The sequence below is a fragment of the Gasterosteus aculeatus genome, chromosome 4 (genome assembly GCF_964276395.1).
Source record: "Gasterosteus aculeatus chromosome 4, fGasAcu3.hap1.1, whole genome shotgun sequence".
Classification (NCBI taxonomy): Eukaryota; Metazoa; Chordata; class Actinopteri; order Perciformes; family Gasterosteidae; genus Gasterosteus; species Gasterosteus aculeatus.
In genome coordinates this window covers 10,736,255-10,756,236 of record NC_135691.1, presented here as the reverse complement: position 1 = coordinate 10,756,236, position 19,982 = coordinate 10,736,255, and the positions used below count along the sequence as shown (strand labels likewise).

At 45.8% G+C, this 19,982-nt stretch overlaps 6 protein-coding genes across 9 annotated transcripts in view; 3 read left to right on the top strand and 3 right to left on the bottom strand.

Moving 5' to 3' along the window:
- The first annotated feature begins 29 nt into the window (after nt 1–29).
- mrpl18 (mitochondrial ribosomal protein L18) lies at nt 30–1,696 on the top strand. The gene is made up of 4 exons (XM_040172541.2): nt 30–547; nt 637–805; nt 1,159–1,393; nt 1,496–1,696. Exons 1-4 carry the CDS (start codon nt 481–483, stop codon nt 1,571–1,573), a joined length of 549 nt encoding a protein of 182 aa, XP_040028475.2. The 5' UTR covers nt 30–480; the 3' UTR covers nt 1,574–1,696.
- Nucleotides 1,697–2,196: 500 nt separating this feature from the next.
- On the bottom strand, nt 2,197–11,431 carry LOC120816862 (protein phosphatase Slingshot homolog 3). 2 transcript variants are annotated; one of them, XM_040172529.2, is made up of 17 exons: nt 11,276–11,431; nt 10,150–10,309; nt 8,664–8,701; nt 8,363–8,549; nt 7,588–7,703; nt 7,383–7,451; nt 6,701–6,766; nt 6,342–6,524; nt 6,077–6,170; nt 5,864–5,992; nt 5,603–5,649; nt 5,315–5,461; nt 4,405–4,605; nt 4,029–4,230; nt 3,871–3,930; nt 3,661–3,747; nt 2,197–3,371 (listed from the first exon to the last, which is right to left on the bottom strand). In XM_040172529.2, exons 2-17 carry the CDS (start codon nt 10,195–10,197, stop codon nt 3,234–3,236), a joined length of 1,812 nt encoding a protein of 603 aa, XP_040028463.2. In that variant the 5' UTR covers nt 10,198–10,309; nt 11,276–11,431; the 3' UTR covers nt 2,197–3,233. The 2 variants fall into 2 exon arrangements, with proteins under 2 accessions (XP_040028463.2, XP_040028462.2); XM_040172528.2 differs by having other exon boundaries at nt 3,853–3,930; nt 11,276–11,420.
- A 105-nt stretch (nt 11,432–11,536) lies between these two features.
- On the top strand, nt 11,537–14,169 carry grhpra (glyoxylate reductase/hydroxypyruvate reductase a). The gene is made up of 9 exons (XM_040172539.2): nt 11,537–11,825; nt 12,057–12,187; nt 12,381–12,453; nt 12,538–12,654; nt 12,737–12,825; nt 12,991–13,092; nt 13,231–13,366; nt 13,454–13,584; nt 13,681–14,169. The coding sequence occupies exons 1-9, from the start codon at nt 11,740–11,742 to the stop codon at nt 13,800–13,802; spliced, it is 987 nt and encodes a 328-aa protein (XP_040028473.2). The 5' UTR covers nt 11,537–11,739; the 3' UTR covers nt 13,803–14,169.
- Nucleotides 14,169–16,406, bottom strand: LOC120816864 (zinc finger and BTB domain-containing protein 5-like). 2 transcript variants are annotated; one of them, XM_040172532.2, is made up of 2 exons: nt 15,003–16,406; nt 14,169–14,936 (listed from the first exon to the last, which is right to left on the bottom strand). In XM_040172532.2, the coding sequence occupies exons 1-2, from the start codon at nt 16,234–16,236 to the stop codon at nt 14,572–14,574; spliced, it is 1,599 nt and encodes a 532-aa protein (XP_040028466.2). In that variant the 5' UTR covers nt 16,237–16,406; the 3' UTR covers nt 14,169–14,571. The 2 variants fall into 2 exon arrangements, with proteins under 2 accessions (XP_040028466.2, XP_077958297.1); XM_078102171.1 differs by having other exon boundaries at nt 14,169–16,236.
- A 550-nt stretch (nt 16,407–16,956) lies between these two features.
- On the bottom strand, nt 16,957–17,857 carry tomm5 (translocase of outer mitochondrial membrane 5 homolog (yeast)). Its single transcript, XM_040172542.2, has 2 exons — nt 17,626–17,857; nt 16,957–17,461 (listed from the first exon to the last, which is right to left on the bottom strand). Exons 1-2 carry the CDS (start codon nt 17,744–17,746, stop codon nt 17,427–17,429), a joined length of 156 nt encoding a protein of 51 aa, XP_040028476.1. The 5' UTR covers nt 17,747–17,857; the 3' UTR covers nt 16,957–17,426.
- Nucleotides 17,858–18,544: 687 nt separating this feature from the next.
- The window catches only part of frmpd1b (FERM and PDZ domain containing 1b), a 49,838-nt gene continuing 48,400 nt past the window's right edge, over nt 18,545–19,982 (top strand). For both annotated transcript variants that reach the window (XM_040172503.2, XM_040172501.2), the window contains exon 1: nt 18,545–18,810. The gene's annotated coding sequence lies outside the window, so the exon portion shown is untranslated. The remainder of the gene's footprint in view (nt 18,811–19,982) is intronic.

The following is a 19,982-nucleotide window of genomic DNA, read 5'->3' as shown; positions in this document are numbered from 1 at the left end:
CAAATTGGTTTAGTTAAGGAGGGGAGACGTATTAACTCCTTATTTAAGTACCTATTATTCAGACTGTGTTTAATATTGATTCATTAAACTGTAGCATTTAGTTGTAGGTGGTTTAGGCAGAGCTCAGCTCAACTAGATTAATCTCGTATATTACATGACATCATTAAAATGATCACTTTCCACCACTAGCAGATACTGTTGGAAAGGGTCTCATTTTTATTAAGAAATCCACGCGGAACCTCCATAGTGCCGACGGTTGTTTCTGTCGGTGCCGCTTCCAGTGTAGCACCAAACAAACCGGATGTTGTCTGAATGTCAAAGATGGCGCTGCACATGTCACGGTGAATTCTTACCCGAACAGCTCGTGTGAAATCTTTCATCTGTTTAAGGACATGGCGCGCTGCCTGCCGCAGGGTGGCACGTCGACTACACTTTAAGAGTTGTTGTATTTTTATGACGTGAACACCACTGCGGGAGAAGATGGCTTCCGGTTTACGGCTTTTGTTGGGACAAATTCGACGCCCGATTGTGGCTGCTAATCAGACGGGTAACGTAAAAGTTTCCGCTCTCTGGTCCGTGATGATCACCGTTAGTCTGTCGCGGTTAGGGTTGTGAATCGTCTCGTTTGTCTCCCAGCTCGGTGTGCGAGTCGGGCGGCCTCTCAGCCGGAGCGAAGCGCGGAGGAAAACGAAGCCGTGAGCCCGACCTTCGTGAACCGAAACCCGCGGAACCTGGAGCAGCTGGCCCTGGCCGTGAAGGACCGCGGCTGGGACACGATCTGGCCTCGCCGGGAGTTCTACCACAGGTCTGCGTGTGAATTAGAACAAACTTGACCTTAAACTAGAGTGCATTGTAACAGCTGTTATGTAGAAACGAGCAACCAAGTGTTTAATTTTCCATTTCCATTATTTGAATTTATTTTTGTTCACAAACGCTACAAATGTCATCTGTATTAAAAAAGAAAGGTATGATGAAACAGTGACTTCACTTAATGTCTTAATAAAACCAGTTAAATCAGCTATCATCTTTTCAACGAAGGCCTTGGTGCGTGAATGCATAATTATCAGGTGTTTCATCCTACAGATTTATAATATTACCCGTCACACTGTTTTCATTTGTTTTGATTTTTAATCCTGTTTGTCCCTCCCGTGTTTTCAGGCTGGAGTTTTCTCGCACCCAGCACCACGTGACGGCACGCGTGTTCTCCAGCAGCTCTCCCGTCCCGGTGCTGTCCTGCTCCACCAGGGAGTGGGCGCTGAAGAAGGAGCTGGCATCCACAAACTGCGTGGCAGCGTGTCAGGCTGTGGGCGAGGTGCTGGCCCAGCGATGCCAACAGGCTGGCATCACCAGGATGGTGTACAGGGCCATTCCCTGGACGTACCGCTCCGACGCTGTAAGTACTTGCAACGCGGCTTGCTGTCAGTAAATGCAGTAAATTTCCTTTTCCCCCCCTTAAGCTTACGTTTTTTCTCTCCCTGGCTTTTCTCTTTCACAGGTCCAGTCATTTAGGACGGCAATTAAAGGGGGAGGAATCACCCTCAGTGAACCCAGAAGAAAATACGTTGGCACCTGAATTGATCACATCTGTTATTTTAAAATGTCCACTGTACCTCTTTTGTGACGGACTACTGTATTGTTATTGATATAACCAGTATGACTAAATGACAATATAAAGTGAAACGGAATGAAGGTCAAATGTCTTTGTGTCCCTGTGCATTTTCTTCGGATAAAAAGTTGCATAGAAAACATCTGCCTGACATTTAAAAGCATTATACAGATCAAAATAAGTTTGTTCTAAAGCTTAGAGGTGTTTGAATACAACAGTGTACTTTAGATTAAATTAACACATTAATGTATGTTGGCAGAGTTAAGGGCACCACATTGATCATGCAACTTCTTACAAATCAAAAAAGGCAGTGGAGTAAAAATGCAATCCACATTTTCAAATTGATCACCTCTTACAATGTTTGAACTAGTTTAAACGCTTTGTAGCCTTTATAGTATATTTAAGTGTTTAGTCCGTACCGTAACATCACCATTGATTTTCTCAGACAAAAAGCTGAAGTACAAACAAAAGCGATGTAGAACTCCATGTTCTCCCTCTCAAGAATGTGTTGCGTGACGAGGGAGCTGGTGGCCTGACTGCTCTTTTGAATTAATGTAAAGAATGAGAGCAGCTTTTTTTAATCAGGATAGTTTGTTTTGAGTGATTTATTTCTCACTTTTTTTGTAAACGTGAGGTGCAGACATTGACACAGAAAGGCAAACGTGTACAGTATGAGAAATGGTCTTCCCAATACCGTGTGATGTTAACTCAGGCAGTGGGGACAATGTGTGTGTCGCAGTAATAAAGTGCAGGTTAAATGATTTAAATAGGCTTTAGCTTTGGTTCACTGCATAAATAACAGCGTGAACATAGAATATTCCACATCAGCATCCAGCCATAAGCCTGAAAACAGCATCTTTAATAACTAACAGTCCATTAAATGTCAATATGAATACACGAGAAAACCCTGAACATTCTCTTAACATGTTGTATAAATACATAACATGCACCCAGTGATTATTGGATGATACATCTGTATATACATGCAAAAACTTTGGGCAGTTACATTTACACTGATATCAGCAAAATGTTAATTATTCACAAGACTCATACAATATTCAGCCATCACCTCCATATCAAAAACACCAGCCATTCATATTTCACATGTTATTCTCAGGTCGAAGGCACACGTACAGCCCCGGTATCTGAATAGAATGAATAAAAATAAAACAGGTGACGTTGGTTGTTAACGCACTGACGAGATAAAGATTTTTAATTCAATATGATTGGCACATTTAACACACCGTTTGGCAAACGTGGTGCGTTGTGCACAGCTAAGATGAAAGGAAATCCTTCCATTTCTGAAAAATTAACATGAGCAGACATGAAAACACATTTAAAACCATCTACCTTGAACTGGCAGCATACAGCCTCATATTTACTGGGGGAAATAAAAAGAACAGTAATTGCATAGATATCTCTGGAGTGTTGAGAGCTGAAGGAGAAAAGGGTGAAACCAGTAGGTCCGCACGTGGTAGGGTGTGTTCTAAAAATAACACCTATAATATTATGAACACAGGTACGAAATGAAACATAAATTAAAACTTTTATCATCCAAATAACAGGAAATATAAAGCCCCCCAAAAAAGATGTTTTTTCCATCCACTTCCACCTCCACTTTCCACCTTCAGGGTTTGCTTTCACTGTCTTCTGGCAGGCTGCGTGACTCAGGGGAAACATCCACACATGCTCTCTGGTGCATCAGACTCCGCCGCCCTTGGCTGTACATCCGCTGCACTGGAGAGCGCCTCGGACTGCCGAGCAGCTTTGAAAACAACACAGAAGAAAAAGCATTAAGCAGCTAAATGTAATAAGAATTTGTACTGAACTAAAACTTTGAATGTTTTTTTAACCTTAAACGAAGATTAAAAAAAAAAGATAATCCGGCGGCACTTTTAAAAACTGCAGCTATTGCAATCTGTTTTATGCTTCTTTCTTAAGTGAACCTTCAATACCAGGCTCCTCCTTCCTTTTCTCAACGTACAAATCAACCATTTGCGTGTTGGTCGTTGGTAAAATTAAACATTTTAAAAGAGACACGGTCGCTTCCTTACCTGTTCACGCCCTTTATCCTCATCGCTGATGGACTGCATGAGGGAGAAGAGGTTCATCCTGCCACTGCGATTTACGCTCGGAGCGACCTACAGGGGAGAGAGAGAAACAGATTGAGCATCGCAAACATTTAGAGGGGGAGCCCAGTCCGCACCACAAAAAGACCCATGCACATAAACCGCTTGCCTGCTCACCAAGTTTGGTTCATTTACCGTGATAACCGGTGATCCTGTCTGGCTCGTGTCAGATTGGGGGGTTGGCTCTTCAAACACCTGAGTGTGTTTAGGAGGACAAAAAGGATCGTACATAAAAATAAGAAAATCAGCAGGATTAAAAGTGGAAATAAAATAAAATAGATTTAAATAATAACCTGTAAGTCCTGCTGTGGATCATCTGTTTCATGTGGACTTGCTAGCTCCTCCTCATCAGACAGCTCACAGTCATCCTCCTCCTCCTCCTCCTCCTCCTCCTCCTCCTCAGGCTTTCCTTCCCCCACTCTCTCGTCCTTGCGCATTGATTTTTGCCTTTGTTCTCTCGACTTTCGCCTCCAGAGTGCGCTGTGACGCTGCTGGCTGGAAAGCAGAAGGAACATGCACCAACAATCCTCTCATGTGAAGTCAAATAAATACCTAAGGCGCAACCAGCGGCAAATTCCAGAAAGGTTTATGTTTTTTTGTCCCCAAAGCTTCTTCTACGTTTTAGGGTAGAGAGCTCGTCACAACATTAGGAATGACACAATGCCTGACCTCGCATTCAGGATGCCGTTGTAGGTCTGCAGCTGTTTCATGAAGCCGTCATTGGGCTTGACGATGGAACGTCGATCCCTCACGTAGGTCAAGGCCATATCCAGTGGCCAGTGATAGTGCTTCATGGCGTAGGCAATGACGGTGGAAGCAGAGCGAGAGACTCCCATCTTGCAGTGCACCAACACGGCCTGTCCACGCTGCCTACAGCGCACACAAATCAAGAGAAACTCCCTCAGCGGTCTGGAGATTCTTTTTTAATATTCAAAGGAAATAAACGTAAAAACTGCTAAACTGCTTGGTGAAGCAAAGCCAGAAACCAGGTAAATGATATTAAAAAAGTGTTGTTCAGCTGGGGAGAAATGCACTCAGGGGTCCAGATTCATGTTCGGTAGACTGATGCTAGATTGGCATCAAACATTTCAACGCAATCAAACTTTAGTTTTACAGAAGGTTACTGAATCACCTCTTAGTATATGGGGGAGTTAGGCCTCAATCGGATGGACCACTTTTGAGCGGCCTGGGGAGGCAAATTGTAATGGGAGTGTGATGTTCTTTATGCTGCTTCTGCATTGCGGAGTGCGTTTTTGCATGAGTGCCTCGAATGCCCCGGTTTAAAGGAAACGAAAGACATTTTAAAAACATTTTCTCATTGTGGGGACTTTTGCTGGACACACTGAGACATACGACTTTACCGTCAGTAGTTATCCCGATCTGAATAGAAAACACCTCCTCCAAACCATCGGTTTACTGCTTCAGGTTTGTGGGTCAATCGTTTTTATTCATTTCATTAATTCATTCATATCAGAAACTATTATTAGGTGGAATACCGTTGATAGCAATGTGGTTTTAATGCCTAGTGATGTGTGTGGAACAGTTTTGACGATGACGATTTTAGGTGTTGCAGAACTACCTGGCCGTGTTGATGAAGTTGTACGTGTCTGTCCAGTGGGGGAGCAGCTCGCTGGCTTCCACATCGTACACTCTGATGTTCATATAAGTGAAGGACTCTGGGAAAAAGTTGTCAATCTCCCTCGTCACATTCAGGATGTAGCCCACACTGAAAAAAACAGACATGAACTTCAGTGACTCCGTGCACACAATGCAAATTCCGTATTATCTTTGTCAAGAGGCAATGGGAAATACAACAACAACAGAGGAACACAGAGCTATGGAAACCGCTGCGGGTAAAGACACTGACTTGTTCTTCTGCAGCTCCTCGATGTTCGCTGCGTTCCATTCAGAGCCCTGAAACCAGATGAAGAAGTAGAGGTTCACAAAGAAAGGGTCGTCTTCCCTATCGCTTTCAACACAGCTGTCCAACAAAGGGGAAGTTACAGTCACATGTCTACATCCTGGTGACGGCTCACTTCCGTCAGTTTAGAGACTAAAGCACAGAGCAAGACTCTGCACTACGCATAATAAAGCGCATCGCTGTCTTTGGAGCTTTGCGATCACTCACCAAGTAAAGGTAGTCAAATATTTTGGAGGGTTTGTTCATCTGAGCCATGGTAACCAGGATTTCATTGTCGATGTACTCCTTAAAGGGTCTCATGTCGAAGCCTATCCGGGTCTCTAGCGTAGAGTGCACCTGCAAAAGGCCAGATTAAATCACACAGGCAAACATACATTCTCGTATTTTTGTAACCCTCCATTTTCTGCCCGCCCGTCTTACCATTTTAGACGTGAGGTTGTCGAGGTCTTCAGTCCTCATAATGTCTCTCAGGTGCTCTTTGATCAGCCCCTCGTTGGAAATTCTATCGGCCGAACTACCCGTGCAAGAAAAAGTGAGACTTCAGCACGAGTTGGAATGTGTGTATTAGGAAGAAAAACAGATTTACTGCATCTCCACATTCATTCACAGCGTGGTTGGAACGTCACTTAATACATTCACTAAAAGTGCTACACATCAGTTCAGCAGCACTTTACATTGGACCCACCCCTCTCCATTGCTGTCCCTGCGCACCGATTCCAAGTCGTTCAAGACCTCCCACTCGTTGAGGCACAGGCGGTCCGACTCGGTGTGCTGGTGGTAGTGCTCGGCCCACTCCAAGCCATTGCCTGGGATCAGAGCTGCGTTGACCGCCCGCTCGCAGCACCCGTGCAAAGCCTGCAGCACTGTCCTTAAAGCGGAGGGAGGGGAGGGGGGGGCACAGGGTGATGTTTATTTGAGGACACTCAATAAAAGAATCTACAGAGGTTAAAAAGGCAAGATTTAAAGGGAGGTAAGACCTGTAGATGAGGGGCTCGAAGATGCTGGTTGCTATAGTGAGGACATTGAGGATTTAACTCGACTCACCACATGGTCTGCATGGAAACAGGCTTAAAAATGCGGATCTCCTCAGCTGTTGTCACACTAAAACCCCTGTGGAAAAAAAGACAGAGAAATGAAGAAGTATGAGCTAAATTTGTAAGAATAAAAAACTCGAAAGGGAAAGGAAATAACAAGAAGAGGGAAAGGCTATTCTGTGTCAATTAGCCATGTTGTGTCTCAGGCAGTCCATGGCCTGTTTTTAGAGCGGCTAATTTCCCTTCTTTACATCTTCCTCCAAGCATCGACAGCACAGAAAAACCCTGTGATGAGGACAAGCCACATCACTCAATAACTTTATTTAAAGCATAGCTTGTAGGTCTGGTCACAGAGGACATGGAGTTCTGGATGTACTATAACCCGCTTGACTGTCACTAACCATTTCTGTACAGAGACAGTAAGAGACTGAGTGCACATTCATTTCATTGCAAAAAGACATGCACTCCATGCTTATGTAAGGGTCTAAATGATGGATTGGAGGTTTTGTAATTCACGGGGAATGATTCAGCTCCATAAATAGAGATCATTACTCATTCATATTATTGCTGGCCAGGATCCCAGACATCAGCCAGCACCGTCTGTGACGCAGCCACAAACTCCTGGCTTGTTCATTTACGGTCTCAATTGGATCCTCATTCCCCTTTTAAAAAGAAATATGAAAGAAGCGTACCCGTCTCCATCCAGGTACACCTGTGTGTCGCTCCATATCGGCAGAACCAGGCCAATGGTGCACCGATCGCTGCAGGGAGGGAACAGACCGGACAAGGAGAGAAACGTCATTGACACCCCGAAACTAGAAATTATTAACTGAATGGAAATAGTACCTTTGCGACACAGTACACCTGCATCTTGGTTACACACACACACACACACACCTGTCTGGGTTGGGGAAGTCCATTCCCAGCAGGATGCTCTCTTGTTTGTTGCTAAGGGTGGAGACAACGATCAGATACCGGACTCTGACGGAGCTGACGGACTCCAACTGCACCGCCTGCATGACAGAGCGCAGAAGACCAGAGACGCAGGGAGACAAAGGGGGGAGGGGGGGATTTTATATGTAACATATATTGCAGTTTTCCTTTTAGGTATTAAGTTACTCATTGAACCACATAAACCTGCCTGATTACACGCAGCAGAAAAATCCAATCAGAAAGGTCAAAGTTGTGCTCAAAGAGAAACACAGATACTAGTTACAGGGAACACTTGTTCTATTGTCACATGTCAGAGAAACCAGCAGGAGTCTGCTTTTAAAAATGATCCAACCAACAAACCCAGCACGGTGTTCCCGACTCTTTTCCAATGAAAGCAACAAGCGGCACTCAATCCAAAGATTGCTAAAACTAGCAAGGAAGTCACAAGTTGGCAACGCTGACATGCAGTTCCTTCAGGCCTCCTGAAGGCTTCAACCGGAGCTGCATCATTCCGGTAAACACAAAACTGACTTTACACTGACGCGTTCAAACCTCCTGTGTGAGGTCTCGGACTGAGCAGATTAGATTAAATAAAGACGCAGTTGAATAGTCCAGAGTTAGAACGGCTGCTAAATGAGTTGTTTTTATTTGTTGATGAGCAAGATGATTCAATCACAATCAACTCAACTTATGATTATAAAGACTTATTTTCAACGTGCGGGGAAACACGATGCCTCACCAGCTTAACGGTATCCTCTGGTCGAAGCTGTTCAACCATGGCCTGGAGGTGTTTGCGCCTTGTGTCCTGAGCTCCTCCGCCTTCCTTCACAGGAGAAGGCGGAGAGGCAAAAGTCCCTCCATCCAGGGTCCCGCTCTCGCCATCTCCCAGCAGAAGGACCGCCCCCTTAACCAGGGCAAAGCTCTCCCTGGAGATTGTACAGAAACCCCTCATTGTTATTATGCTACTGAAATCCACTGAATTGTTCTTTTAGGACTGTATTTTCATGAGAATTCAAAAGGTAATAAAGGTGTACATCTACCTTTTCTGAAGTCTCCCTCTTCTTTCGAGGCTTTCATCCTAATGAAAAATAATTTTAAAAGTAAATTACAAGAACGCCTCAACAAGAAGACCAAAATGTAGCTTTAGTTTGTATGCAAGTCAGTTGTTCAAACCTTTTTTGTTTCAATGAAGATGATTTTATACAATTGCATTTTGTCCTCTATATTCCAGCAGATTGTGAGTTTATTTTGTTTAAAAGTATTTTTAAGGGTCGATATATACTACTATTGTAATACACAATTGAGTAAACGTTAGCTTTTAACGTTCCCATAGCAGCATGTTTCTAACGAGATGAGGACTAAAGTGTTGACACACGAACACATTTTCTGGGAACATTGGAGACACTGTGAGTGTGTGTGTGTGTGAGAGAGAAAGTCTTTCCTGTTGAGAAGTGTGGACACAGTGTGGACGCTAGAAAACAACCGTTCAGTAATTCCTTGAGTGAAATGTTGTGTAACACACATAAGGTGCAGTGGAAGACTGACGTGAGGAGACAACCACAAAGAATGACATTTAAGCACAGGAGAGGACACTAAGCGGTTTGGAGTGAAAACAATCAAATATACTGGTAGTGAAATTATAGAAGGAGAAGAAGAAGAAGTAGAAATGCAAGTTAAGAAGAAATACAAGGGAGTCTGGGGGGGGGGCAAGAGAGAGAGAGAGAGAGAGAGAGAGAGAGAGAGAGAGAAGTAGTAACACAAGTTCACAGAGAAAGAAACTTGAGGCAGTAACATTACCTGTTACGCAACTGACATGTCCAGACAAAGTCAAGAAAAAGAAAAAAAGAAATCAAAGAGGAGAAGTGGGCAGGAGCCGGGAGAGGAACGATGAGGGTTTGAAGAAGAAGAAGAAAAAGGAGAGAAAACAAGTTAAGACAGCAGAGTGATCAGATACGTGACAAAATGTTCAAAAAATGAGACTGGGACCCACAGTCAGGTCATTTATGGTTTAGTTGGCAATGACAAAGACCAGAAGAAAAGCCAAGCCTGGGATGTAAAAGTTAAATAATCATCATGAAGAATGTTAAAGCATCTAACGATACAGTGCTTGCACGCTTGTATGCATCCATTGAAAAACTACAGAAGCATTTAGACAAACAAAAGGGTTTCTGACATCACTGTAATGAATATGAATGGCACTTTGATGATGACGATGATGTCTGTATCTGTGGCATGTTAGCCCTGGAGGCCCACCGACGCCGTCACTTCCCTGGAAGCAATTGTACAACAGCCTCCTTCTTTTGTCAGGAAAATGCAGAGATGAGGGACACACCCAGGAATGTCTGCCATGGATGCAGGATGCAGAGGGTCCAGCATCAACACATGGCTCTGAATCCCGCTTCTTACATCCAGCTTACAAAATAATATCTCTTGCCATATGATGCAAAACGCCTGACGTGTGTGTGTGTGTGTGTGTGTGTGTGTGTGTGTGTGTGTGCAACAAGGCGTGCGGATGATTGCACTCACTGCAGCGCCGGAGATGGATGGGAGCCTGTGCAGGGTCAACAGAGCCATTGAAGAGCGCAGGGGGAGTGTCTTTACTACACACGTTGTTGATGGCAGGTTCAGACAGGCCCGGCAGGTTTCCTCGCTCACAACTATGCTGTTGGCGTGGTGGTAATTTGCTCTGAAATTAAATATGGATATTGGGGTGTGTGATTACAATAATAGACAGGCTTTAGATCGGAGACTGCTAAAGAGTCTGAGGAAATGAACGGTCTGCTTCATGGTACGATATTAACAAGGAATGATTACATAACATAATATTAAGTTTCCCCTTTGTTGAACCCAGTAGAGGTGGAGTTGCATGGGACATAGTGTAGTAGTAGTATTAAGACAACTTTGCTCAATGACCTTATTGGATTTTAAGTATATGTTTGCATCACTGTGGTCAAGATGTGCCTTGATACTTTCATAATTCACCTCCCGAGATCAGCAAAATCCAGACATTTTTATAGTTATTTAAACTATTTAAGAGTTACTCGAAAATCTTCCAATAGGTTCAGGATATACAAATAGCAAGGTATAAAATGAAATAAAAAGAAATATACTGTAGTGGCAGTTTTCTCTTAATCCGCATTTTATTCTATTAAAATTGCTCCTTCAAACTGGAACACATCTGGATTATTTTAGTGAAACACATTATTATAGTGCACGCAACCGACATACTAAAAATACCCCCTAAACCTGTGGTTAAACATGATAAAAAAACACATTAATAATTGTCAGGTTATCAAATAGGGTGCAGTGAATGCTGATGAAGCACGTTTTACGTACATGAACGCGCGGCGTTATTAAATGATAATAAAGCCTGCGTTACATGGCAGCTAAAACGTCAAGGCTTTAGCGCGTCTATGACGGTAATACAGTCCCCTGTGTCCCGGCATTGTTAGCGGGTGAGTAACCGTAAAGAAGCGGTTGCATCCTAACCGAGGAGCTGCAGGACAACAGCCCGCGGCTCGTTAAGGCTCGTTAATTATCTACCGTTAATTAGCCTGCCACAACCGGTCCAAGCTAAGAGCTGACGCTAACGTTAGCCGCCGCAAACGTGAACGCCTAGAAGACCCCGAAAGAAGACGTCTCAGTTTCTCACCTTTATTTTCAGACTGGGACCCCACTCATTTCCGGCTTCGGAGTGGACTTGTTTGTTCCTCGAGTGTCAAGTGCTACTTATTCCGCCCTCTGCCGCTTTTGAGGGTGAAGTCTTCGCCATTTACAGCTCAGCGGCTCGTGCCATGGTCCGCACTAATAAGCGGAGGAGCAGACACCGCTGGAGCGGTCCGATGACACGACGTGGGGGGCGTGTACTATGACGTCATACGCAAACACACACTAAAGGGCACGTTCACGATCGTCTTGCCGTCACCGGACCAACCGTCCGCTCATGCGCAGTGCTGTGAAATTGAGCAGCACTTCCTGACGTCCCGTGGAGGAAACTGGAGTTTTCCCACAACAGTGTTGCGCAAAGGTTCAAGGTTGAAACCTGCCAGTGCGGACTGCGTGGACGTCCGTCCTCCCCGCAGAGAGGACAACCCTCCACTTCCACCGTTAAACCAGATGCAGACAGTTGGAAAACTCATGAAAGTGTTCGTGACGAGGCGCATCCCGCCGGAGGGGATGAAGATCCTGTCAGCAGCTGGAGTGTATGCATTAATACCGATCAAATAACTGACATCTAACACGAGCAACCCAGCGTTTAACTATTTACGTTACATTTATTTAAGTGTTTGCCTTTGAACCACACGTGAAGACTGCTCTCAAAGCTTCCCACGTGTGTTTAGCTTCTGTAAATATATCTCCCGTCAGCTTCTTCGGCTAGCTCGTATCCACAGAGTCTTGACTGCGTGACATCTCGTGTTCTGTCTCCTCCTCAGGTGCGAGGTGTCTCTGTGGGACTCCGATGAACCCGTGCAGAGAGAAGAGCTGCTCAGAGGCGTGCAGGGGGCTCACGGCCTCCTGTGTCTGCTGTCAGACAAGATCGATGCAGAGGTTCTGGATGCCGCAGGTACTCCTTTAGATCAGTGTCACAATTCATAATAGATCTGTAAATAAAACATTAAATATTCCCTGGTGACGCAATGATGAGAAAGGCAGCACGCTGTAAACAACCATAGCTTCTTCTTCTTCCACTCAATTATTTAATTTAAGATAATTAAAACATATCAATAAGTAGTAAATTCAACTGTCTCTGATTCCAGGGCCGAACCTGAAAGTCATCAGCACCCTGTCCGTGGGATTTGACCACATGGCGCTCGACGAAATCAAAAAACGGTAGCTTGTACTTTTAAAAACAACCTTAAGCTAGCAGGGTGATCCGGTGGCTTCTGAGTAAAACTGGACCATTTCTATCAACAGTGGCATACGCGTTGGATACACTCCGGACGTCCTGACCGACGCCACAGCAGAGCTGACCGTAGCTCTCCTGCTGTCCGCTGCCCGCAGATTACCAGAGGGAGTAGAAGAGGTCAAGAAGTGAGTCACGCGTCTACGCCAATAGCTGCAATCGCTGAGTATAGTACGGTGGTCATCGGGTCTTTTCCTTTTTCTCTCTCAGCGGAGGCTGGAGCTCGTGGAAGCCTCTCTGGCTGTGTGGTTACGGCCTATCTGGCAGCACAGTAGGAGTCATTGGCTTGGGACGCATTGGTAAGGCTCGATATTTCTGCTTTTACTTTGGCACTTTAAAATCATGATATATAACGTAGGACGTGATCCGTGATCCGATTCCAGTGTCGCACCAAACTACCGTCGTTTTTTTGCCGACAAAGTTTAAGTATTTGCTGGGGAATAATTGGTTGGGCTTGTGTTCAGGCATGGCCATTGCTCGGAGACTCGTGCCCTTTGGGGTGAAGAGGCTGCTGTACTCTGGGAGAACACCCAAAGCCCACGCTGCTGAGGTGAATGGAGAGTTTGGTAAGAAAAAGCAGATATTCACGCAGCAGACAGAAGGGGAAAAGCAAAATAAGATCATACCACTAATAGAAAAAAGAAGGTTTTTGCATATTTTAACTATTTCCCCTTTTTTTCCCTCCTCTCGTCGTTGCTGGTCAGTTCCCTTGGACACTCTGCTGGCTGAGAGCGACTTTGTAGTGGTTTCCTGCTCCCTGACACCAGAAACTCAGGGGCTCTGCGACAAGGCCTTCTTCAGCAAGATGAAAAACACAGCAGTGTTCGTCAACTCAAGCAGGTAAACATCCTCTGCAGCGCACACTTTGACTGTGTTTGCAGTTAAGATCACGTAAAGTTAGAAGATGTGGTGCATTATTGGTTTTAGGGGAACTGTGGTGAACCAGGAGGATCTGCACGAGGCTTTGACCAGCGGAAAGATAGCTGCAGCTGGACTGGATGTCACGACACCTGAGCCGCTCCCGACAAACCACCCACTTCTGGCATTAAAAAACTGCGGTGAGTGAAACATGTGGACACGCTTTTTTTTGGTCCTCCTTTTCTATGGGTTTTCCACTTAATGCAAATGTTTTGTCTTCTCCTTTTCTTGTGCAGTGGTGTTGCCACATATCGGCAGTGCCACCTACTCCACGAGAGGCATCATGGGAGCTTTGTCAGCTCAAAACCTGCTAGGAGGTTTACAGGGCACAGACATGCCCAGTGAACTCACCTTCTAGCCCCTGAAAACGGGTGCACTGTGCCTGCTGCCTCCAACAGATACCGGCGCAGTAAGGAAGAGAAGGATACTAACAATAATGCTCGGGTTTATGTTTGGAACATGATAGTTTAACTTCATGCTGTCGCAGGCACAGAGGTTTGATAGTGTGCATTTGAGGAAGGAAATGCTCTGTGGGAGGTTTTGTCATCTTGTGTACAGTAAAGTTCTCAAAGTGAATGAATAAATGATTAAATTAGCAGCACTCCTTAATATTTGCTCTTATCACGAGCAGTTACACTGCAAAAAACATTTGTCCTTTTGATTTAAAATGTCTTTTAAAAGAAACAACTTTACCACTGCTCGCAATAAAGATGATTTATACCTCTTTTTTCTTTCAATCAGCTTTTAATTCAGTGATACAAATCATACAATGCTCCAGATGTGTAAAATATACATTTCTGTATATTTGTGTGTTTACAAATGTAGCATACTCAAAATAGATATAATTATTTTATCACTCAATGTCACTCTTAGGTCAACATAGGATATTTGCATTGCGTTCACATCAGTTTGGAAAAAATGGAATTTGTTGCATTTCAGGGGAAAAAGAATTTGAACATTTCAACCCGACATAATAACATTAACTTATTGACCTTGAAATCATGTAACATCAAATCCAAAACAAATAGAGGACGTTGGGTAATGAATAATCTAGTTTAGAGTAAATCCTTTCCAAGAATTGCGTTGCTCTGAGCCACTGTACCTCCCCGTCACCGGCTCCGCGCTGGTCACACTTTGGACAGGGTTTTGCTTGTGTGGCCATGGATGTGTTCCTTACACTTTCTGAATTTCACGAAGGTCTTCAAGCAGATTTTGCAGGCGTACTTCTTCTCCCCTGTCACCTGCAGCATTTTGTCTTCAGCAACTCCAGTCCATTGCGGACCTTTTGAAGAATCTCCCACAGGCACTTCATGTCCAGGCACTTTAGGGGCAACGCGACCGAAGGTTGTCCCGTCCTCGGGTGGCTGGATGAGGGACTTTTTGCGATGGGGTCTGTTGCAAACCGGGAACCCCGCTGAAGGGCTCTGGGTGGGCGGGTCACTGCAATCGGGGCCCTGAGTGGGGAGAAGCTGCCGCAAGGGGCCAGGGATTACTGGACACACTAGTGAGGAATCGGAAGACTGAGGAGGAGAGATTTCTGAGTTTTGATACAGCTCACCAGTATGTCCTGCAGGAGCATCGCTGGCCGTGGCAGCAGTGAGGCTGGCCAGTCTGTCTCCTTCCTCCTGGGCTCCCGTTACACTTTCCCTGCTGGGATTGAGGAAGCCGGAAAGAGCAAGTTCCGATAGGCCTTCACTCTTCACGTCTACTGACCCCTCACCCAAAGGTCCAGCCTCTCTCTGGGCATCAGTTTGAAGATCTCCGCACAGCTGAGATGGTAAAAAGACTGGGGCCGCTTTCTCCTCATTTGGTTGAGAGTCAAAATGGTCAGTGTGGTCTTCTGGTGGAGATTGAGGAGGATGCTTTGCTAGACCTGGAGAGTGCGCTTCCCCCCCCTCAATCAGCTTTGGCCGATCTCCCTTTTCCACCTTTACTTTGACCACAGTGTCTCCCTCTGTATCTCCATCCTTCCACGAAACTACACCTCCCATTGTGAAGTTCGATGGCCTTGGCAGCTGGATCTCCCCCCCATCCTCCTCCTTGCCCCCTCCTCCTCGGCTCTCCCAGAGTCTGTTGGTGGTCTTCAGGGAGTCCGGGGACAGCATCTCCACTCCACCCTCCTCTGCGCTGGTGTTTCTAGTTACAGTAAGTAAACATTCCTTATAGTGTCCCTCATCCGGCCTGCAGGGCCTCTTTCTGTGGCCGATCTCGTCCTCTTGAGACTTCCTCTTGTACAAAAATGGTGCAGCACCTCGCTCCCCGCTCACCCCCTGGGCTTCTACCCCAACAGACTGACTAACCTCCACCCCGGTTTCCTCCTCATCGCTGCACTCCTCCATGACCGAAGTGGCGTGTTGCACTGACCCCCAGCCTTTCGGGGGCAACGCAGGAACGTTTCTGCTGGACAGGTGGAGCTTGTAGATCTTCACCACGTTGTTGAGATGCAGGTGCGACGCTGCCAACAGTACATCCATCACATTGGAGGTCCCCGGGGAGAGGGTGGAGGTGTATATCATGTCCAGCAAGGTGGAGAAGGCCTCCGGGGTCACCACCTCTGGATCTAGCTCAATCACACAGGGACCATCGCAGTCATTTCCTGGTCCACCAACCTTAGCACGAGCGTTGCTGGAGCTCAGTAGAGCCCTGAAGTGGGAGCTGCACGCCGCCAGGATGGAGCGGTGAGCCCGGAAGCTCTCGGGTCCGACGAGCACCACGCAGTCACACAGGTGACCACACAGCCGCTGCTGGTTGAGCTGCTGGAAAATATACTGGAAATGACCGGGGAAGTCCATTCTGGCAGGCGTCGTTGGTTGATACCGCAGGGAGACACATGCGACGTGAGCAGAGTTGTACAAAAAAAAAATACTCCCGAGAAAGAAACAGCCGGATATCTTCACGGCGGTTCTTCTCCTGCTGACTCCGATACGAGGTCCGAAGTTGAAGCTTTACTGTTTCAGAACTCGCGCTGTCAGCCGGTTCAGCCCCCACGGACCACGCTGCCTTGATTTGTTTTCTCGCACAGCTGCGGAGCGAGTAGCACAGCGCCCCCCGGCGGCGACGCGGCGGGGGTTCATCTGAATTCAGATCAGGCGCACCTTTTGTTCACAGGTGGCAAAAACTAGCTAATTAAGGAATGCTGTAATGCCTCCTGCAAACTGTAAGTCCGTTTTCTACTAACAACTAAATTGTATAATCCCAATTCTGAACTAAGAGTTCACCGTCAATGCGATAATTATAAAACAGATACCTAGTAGAACAGAATAAGATCGGCACCAGCCATCACTGAGTAAATGGCATAGCAAAGCTTAACAGTATTATTACTCTGAAGACACACATAAAAATACCTAAATAACGCCTTCAATGTAAATACCATTAAAAAAATCAGACTGGGTAAACAACGCGTTTAATCACTGACCTAAAAATGAGACGTAAATATAAGAAATATTCTTGCAGCTGCAGATGCCAGTTATAATGTATATGATGTAGGTAGACAATGAAACACTTTCCAATCATTTCTTGGGCAACGTTTTTATTTTCAGTGATTACATAAAAAGAATTTAAACTTATTCCTGAAAATATTCAGCCCAACAAAAGTAATATACTTTTCTAATACAGTTACAACACAACACAATATGTGCAGAACTGAGTAGATCCGCTATCAACAGAAATATACATGGTATCCGGTTAACTTGCGAGCATGGCGCGCTTACACACTGCCACTTTGTTGTCAATCAATAATGGCAACATGTTTAACAAGAAATGCAGACTAAAGCTTACAAAAAGGAATAAGATGGGATAAATTAGATCAAATGTGTTTCCTCCGGTGCAGTGATGGTCAGACGCTGGTTGTGTCCAACACGATTAGCAGTAATGGCCCCAGTTGTTTGATGCGGCTGACGACGATGATGATGATGATGATCCATACTCTCTCTGGTCGAGTAAACGCTTAGTAGATGGCTGAGGAAGAAACCCGATGTTCAGGTCATATGCTGTCCAGCTTCTTCAACACAAATGGGGCTGTAAACAGAAAACAGATTAGATGTTTATTGTAAGGAAGTATTGCTTTTCTATGGAATGAATGCAATTTAGCTACAAGTGTTCTACTTATTATTAAGGCACTCTACATAAACGTCAGTATGGCGTGATTTTGCTAAATGTCAATGTCATGAGTCGCTACTCACTGGCCCTGAGCAGGGCGACGTAAATAATAAAGTTTCGTAAAGATGAGACGACATCTTGTCGCATTTTCCTCTTCATCTCCTCGGGGTCCATTTTAGGCCCGAGTCCTTCTAGTTTGAACATGACAGCTGTGGTTTAACCGTGTTTAGTCCTTCGGTTCGTCTTTCGTGTCGCGATGTCGTCGTCTCGGGAGCGTGGATGAAAAGATCTCACCGGAAGTACGTATGAGCGGAAGTTACGAACGGCGAGCACGGAGGGACAAATTAAAAAGGCAAAGGTTAAATGTGGCCCTCTAGCACATTTGTTAAATATGGACGGATTATATAATTGATGTACTTTGTTATATTAGTAAGTTTAACCGTGAAAAGAGTAAGTTAAATAAATAAATATATTCTGTCTGTTTCCCTTAAATGAATGTTATTTTCCCGTCCTGTTAGGGAGGAAGAAAACACTACCACCAACATCTCCACCTAAATAGTACTCTGCAAACTGAAGCATGTTATCATCGAGGCAAATAACTATTGGTGCTTTGGATGTGGTCAGATTAAAAAAACTAGGGTACATTTGACAAATTAGTGTAGGAGAATGCAAATTCTAATTTAGACACTGACTCTTAGAGAATGTGGGGCCATTGGGGCCCCCTATGCCACTTAGTATTCAAGCTTCTTCATCAAACCAATGTGATGAAAGCATGTAAAATATGTTGTTAAACTGAATCAATTCAGACTGTGATTATTCCACCAATCAATTCCATATGAACACGCATACAAATTAGACTTCTTATTATTATTATGATTATTAATAATCATAATAATAATATGATTTGTATCACTGTGCTCGCGTTGGGTGAACTAACCTTGCGGCGGGGGGGCGGTGGGGGTCCTCCGGGCGGAGGAGGCAGAGAGGATCGAGAGGCACAGAAGGAGGGGGTGGGTTATTTCTGCGCTCAGGGCCGGGGATTAGGCACACAGCAGTCCCAGCATGATGACAGCATCCAGCATATAGCCCCCCCCCCCCTTCCCACACACACGCACACACACACCACATCACCACCATCATCCGGCTCGGGAGGACGTCGCGGATATTTCGCAGAAAATATTCCCTTCAAATTCACGGCATCGCTGCCGCGTTTCGGGGACAACCTGCTCAGACTGCCGCTCCATCTGTCTCCTCCTCAGACAGAGCAGGTGAGTTTTCTCGGTATTTCCCGGTGTTATTGTCTGATGAAGCAGCACCCGGCTGCTCGTAGGGGCGCTTGCACCTTGCATCCATTCCTGGCATTTGGACGGATTTTCTTCTTTTTTTTATCACACCGAAATGAATGATTTAACTGACGGTCGTTTTCACAACGCCTGCAGGCGACACCCATTGGCCCTGTTTGGAGTCTGCGTGGAGATTTAAATCCGATTAAGATTATAAAGGTAACAAAAGACTGACCTTTTTTTCTTCTTTGTTTAGTCCCCCGTGTTGACCAGCATGGCCGTGCCAGGGATCACAGTTGCTGTTGGTTCAGCGCACTGGTGGATATTGATGATTATACGGGCATTTCTAACGTGTTTACGAGCGATGGACGCGGCGGATGACATGTGGTGTTGTTCATTGTGCGTTCTGGTTATCGGGAATGTGCATCGCTGGGATGCCACGCAGAACCATTTTTTTTGTTTCGTACCACGCTGAACGCTGAACTCATTCCACACACTCATAAACAACGCGTCTCGCGCGGGGATCGCGGGGAATCCACGCCGCTGCACGCGCAGTGAAAGCCCCGCGCGGCGGGGACGCACGGATCGGAGAGGAGGAGGAGAGGAGGAGGAAGAGGGGGGCTGCTGCTGCTGCTGCCATGAGTCCGGGGAGGAGAACACGCACATTATGAATGGGCGTAGGCGACGTGCAGCCACCCGCGGGGCAGTGTCCTCTCCTCCTGTCTCCCTCTGCTCGTGTCCTCTGGCCAGTAGCAGCCTCTTGTCTCGGCCTCCTCCGCGCGGTTGCAGGACGGGACAAGAGCGAGCAACACAACTAGACCGGAACAATGCGTTTTGCCGTTCCGGGGCCTTCGTTAATGCATGGCATGATTTGATATGACCGCTGGTTACGGATTTTATTGAAACACGTGTTTGGCCACAGCCATCACTTAAACAGCATCATGTGCAGCTCAACACACGCTCACACACAGATGGAAGCTTAATGAATGAATGTCATTTTGTCCCCGATGAACCCCCCCCTCCCTCCTCCGGGCTGTGGTCTCTCTGTGTTTCTGAGGCTGTTGGCCTGTGCTCTGCCACAGCTGCAGGCCCTGCGCTGTGACTCAGGGATGTATGCTACAACATGCGATGGGAGTTGCCACTCCGAGGTCAGTGTG

What these genes read in the sequence shown, in the direction of transcription:
- mrpl18 (XM_040172541.2), top strand. Translation starts at nt 481, where the DNA reads ATGGCTTCCGGTTTACGGCTTTTGTTGGGACAAATTCGACGCCCGATT. An exon ending in TGTGGCTGCTAATCAGACGG is followed by an intron (nt 548 to 636) that starts GTAACGTAAAAG and finishes TTTGTCTCCCAG; the next exon opens with CTCGGTGTGCGAGTCGGGCG. An exon ending in CGCCGGGAGTTCTACCACAG is followed by an intron (nt 806 to 1,158) that starts GTCTGCGTGTGA and finishes CCGTGTTTTCAG; the next exon opens with GCTGGAGTTTTCTCGCACCC.
- LOC120816862 (XM_040172528.2), bottom strand. Translation starts at nt 10,197, where the DNA reads ATGGCTCTGTTGACCCTGCACAGGCTCCCATCCATCTCCGGCGCTGCA. An exon ending in GTGTACCTGGATGGAGACGG is followed by an intron (nt 6,767 to 7,382) that starts GTACGCTTCTTT and finishes TTTTTTCCACAG; the next exon opens with GGGTTTTAGTGTGACAACAG. An exon ending in AGGGACAGCAATGGAGAGGG is followed by an intron (nt 6,171 to 6,341) that starts GTGGGTCCAATG and finishes TTGCACGGGTAG; the next exon opens with TTCGGCCGATAGAATTTCCA.
- grhpra (XM_040172539.2), top strand. Translation starts at nt 11,740, where the DNA reads ATGCAGACAGTTGGAAAACTCATGAAAGTGTTCGTGACGAGGCGCATC. An exon ending in ATCCTGTCAGCAGCTGGAGT is followed by an intron (nt 11,826 to 12,056) that starts GTATGCATTAAT and finishes TCTCCTCCTCAG; the next exon opens with GTGCGAGGTGTCTCTGTGGG. An exon ending in CATTGGCTTGGGACGCATTG is followed by an intron (nt 12,826 to 12,990) that starts GTAAGGCTCGAT and finishes GCTTGTGTTCAG; the next exon opens with GCATGGCCATTGCTCGGAGA.
- LOC120816864 (XM_078102171.1), bottom strand. Translation starts at nt 16,236, where the DNA reads ATGGACTTCCCCGGTCATTTCCAGTATATTTTCCAGCAGCTCAACCAG.
- tomm5 (XM_040172542.2), bottom strand. Translation starts at nt 17,746, where the DNA reads ATGTTCAAACTAGAAGGACTCGGGCCTAAAATGGACCCCGAGGAGATG. An exon ending in CGTCGCCCTGCTCAGGGCCA is followed by an intron (nt 17,462 to 17,625) that starts GTGAGTAGCGAC and finishes TTCTGTTTACAG; the next exon opens with CCCCATTTGTGTTGAAGAAG.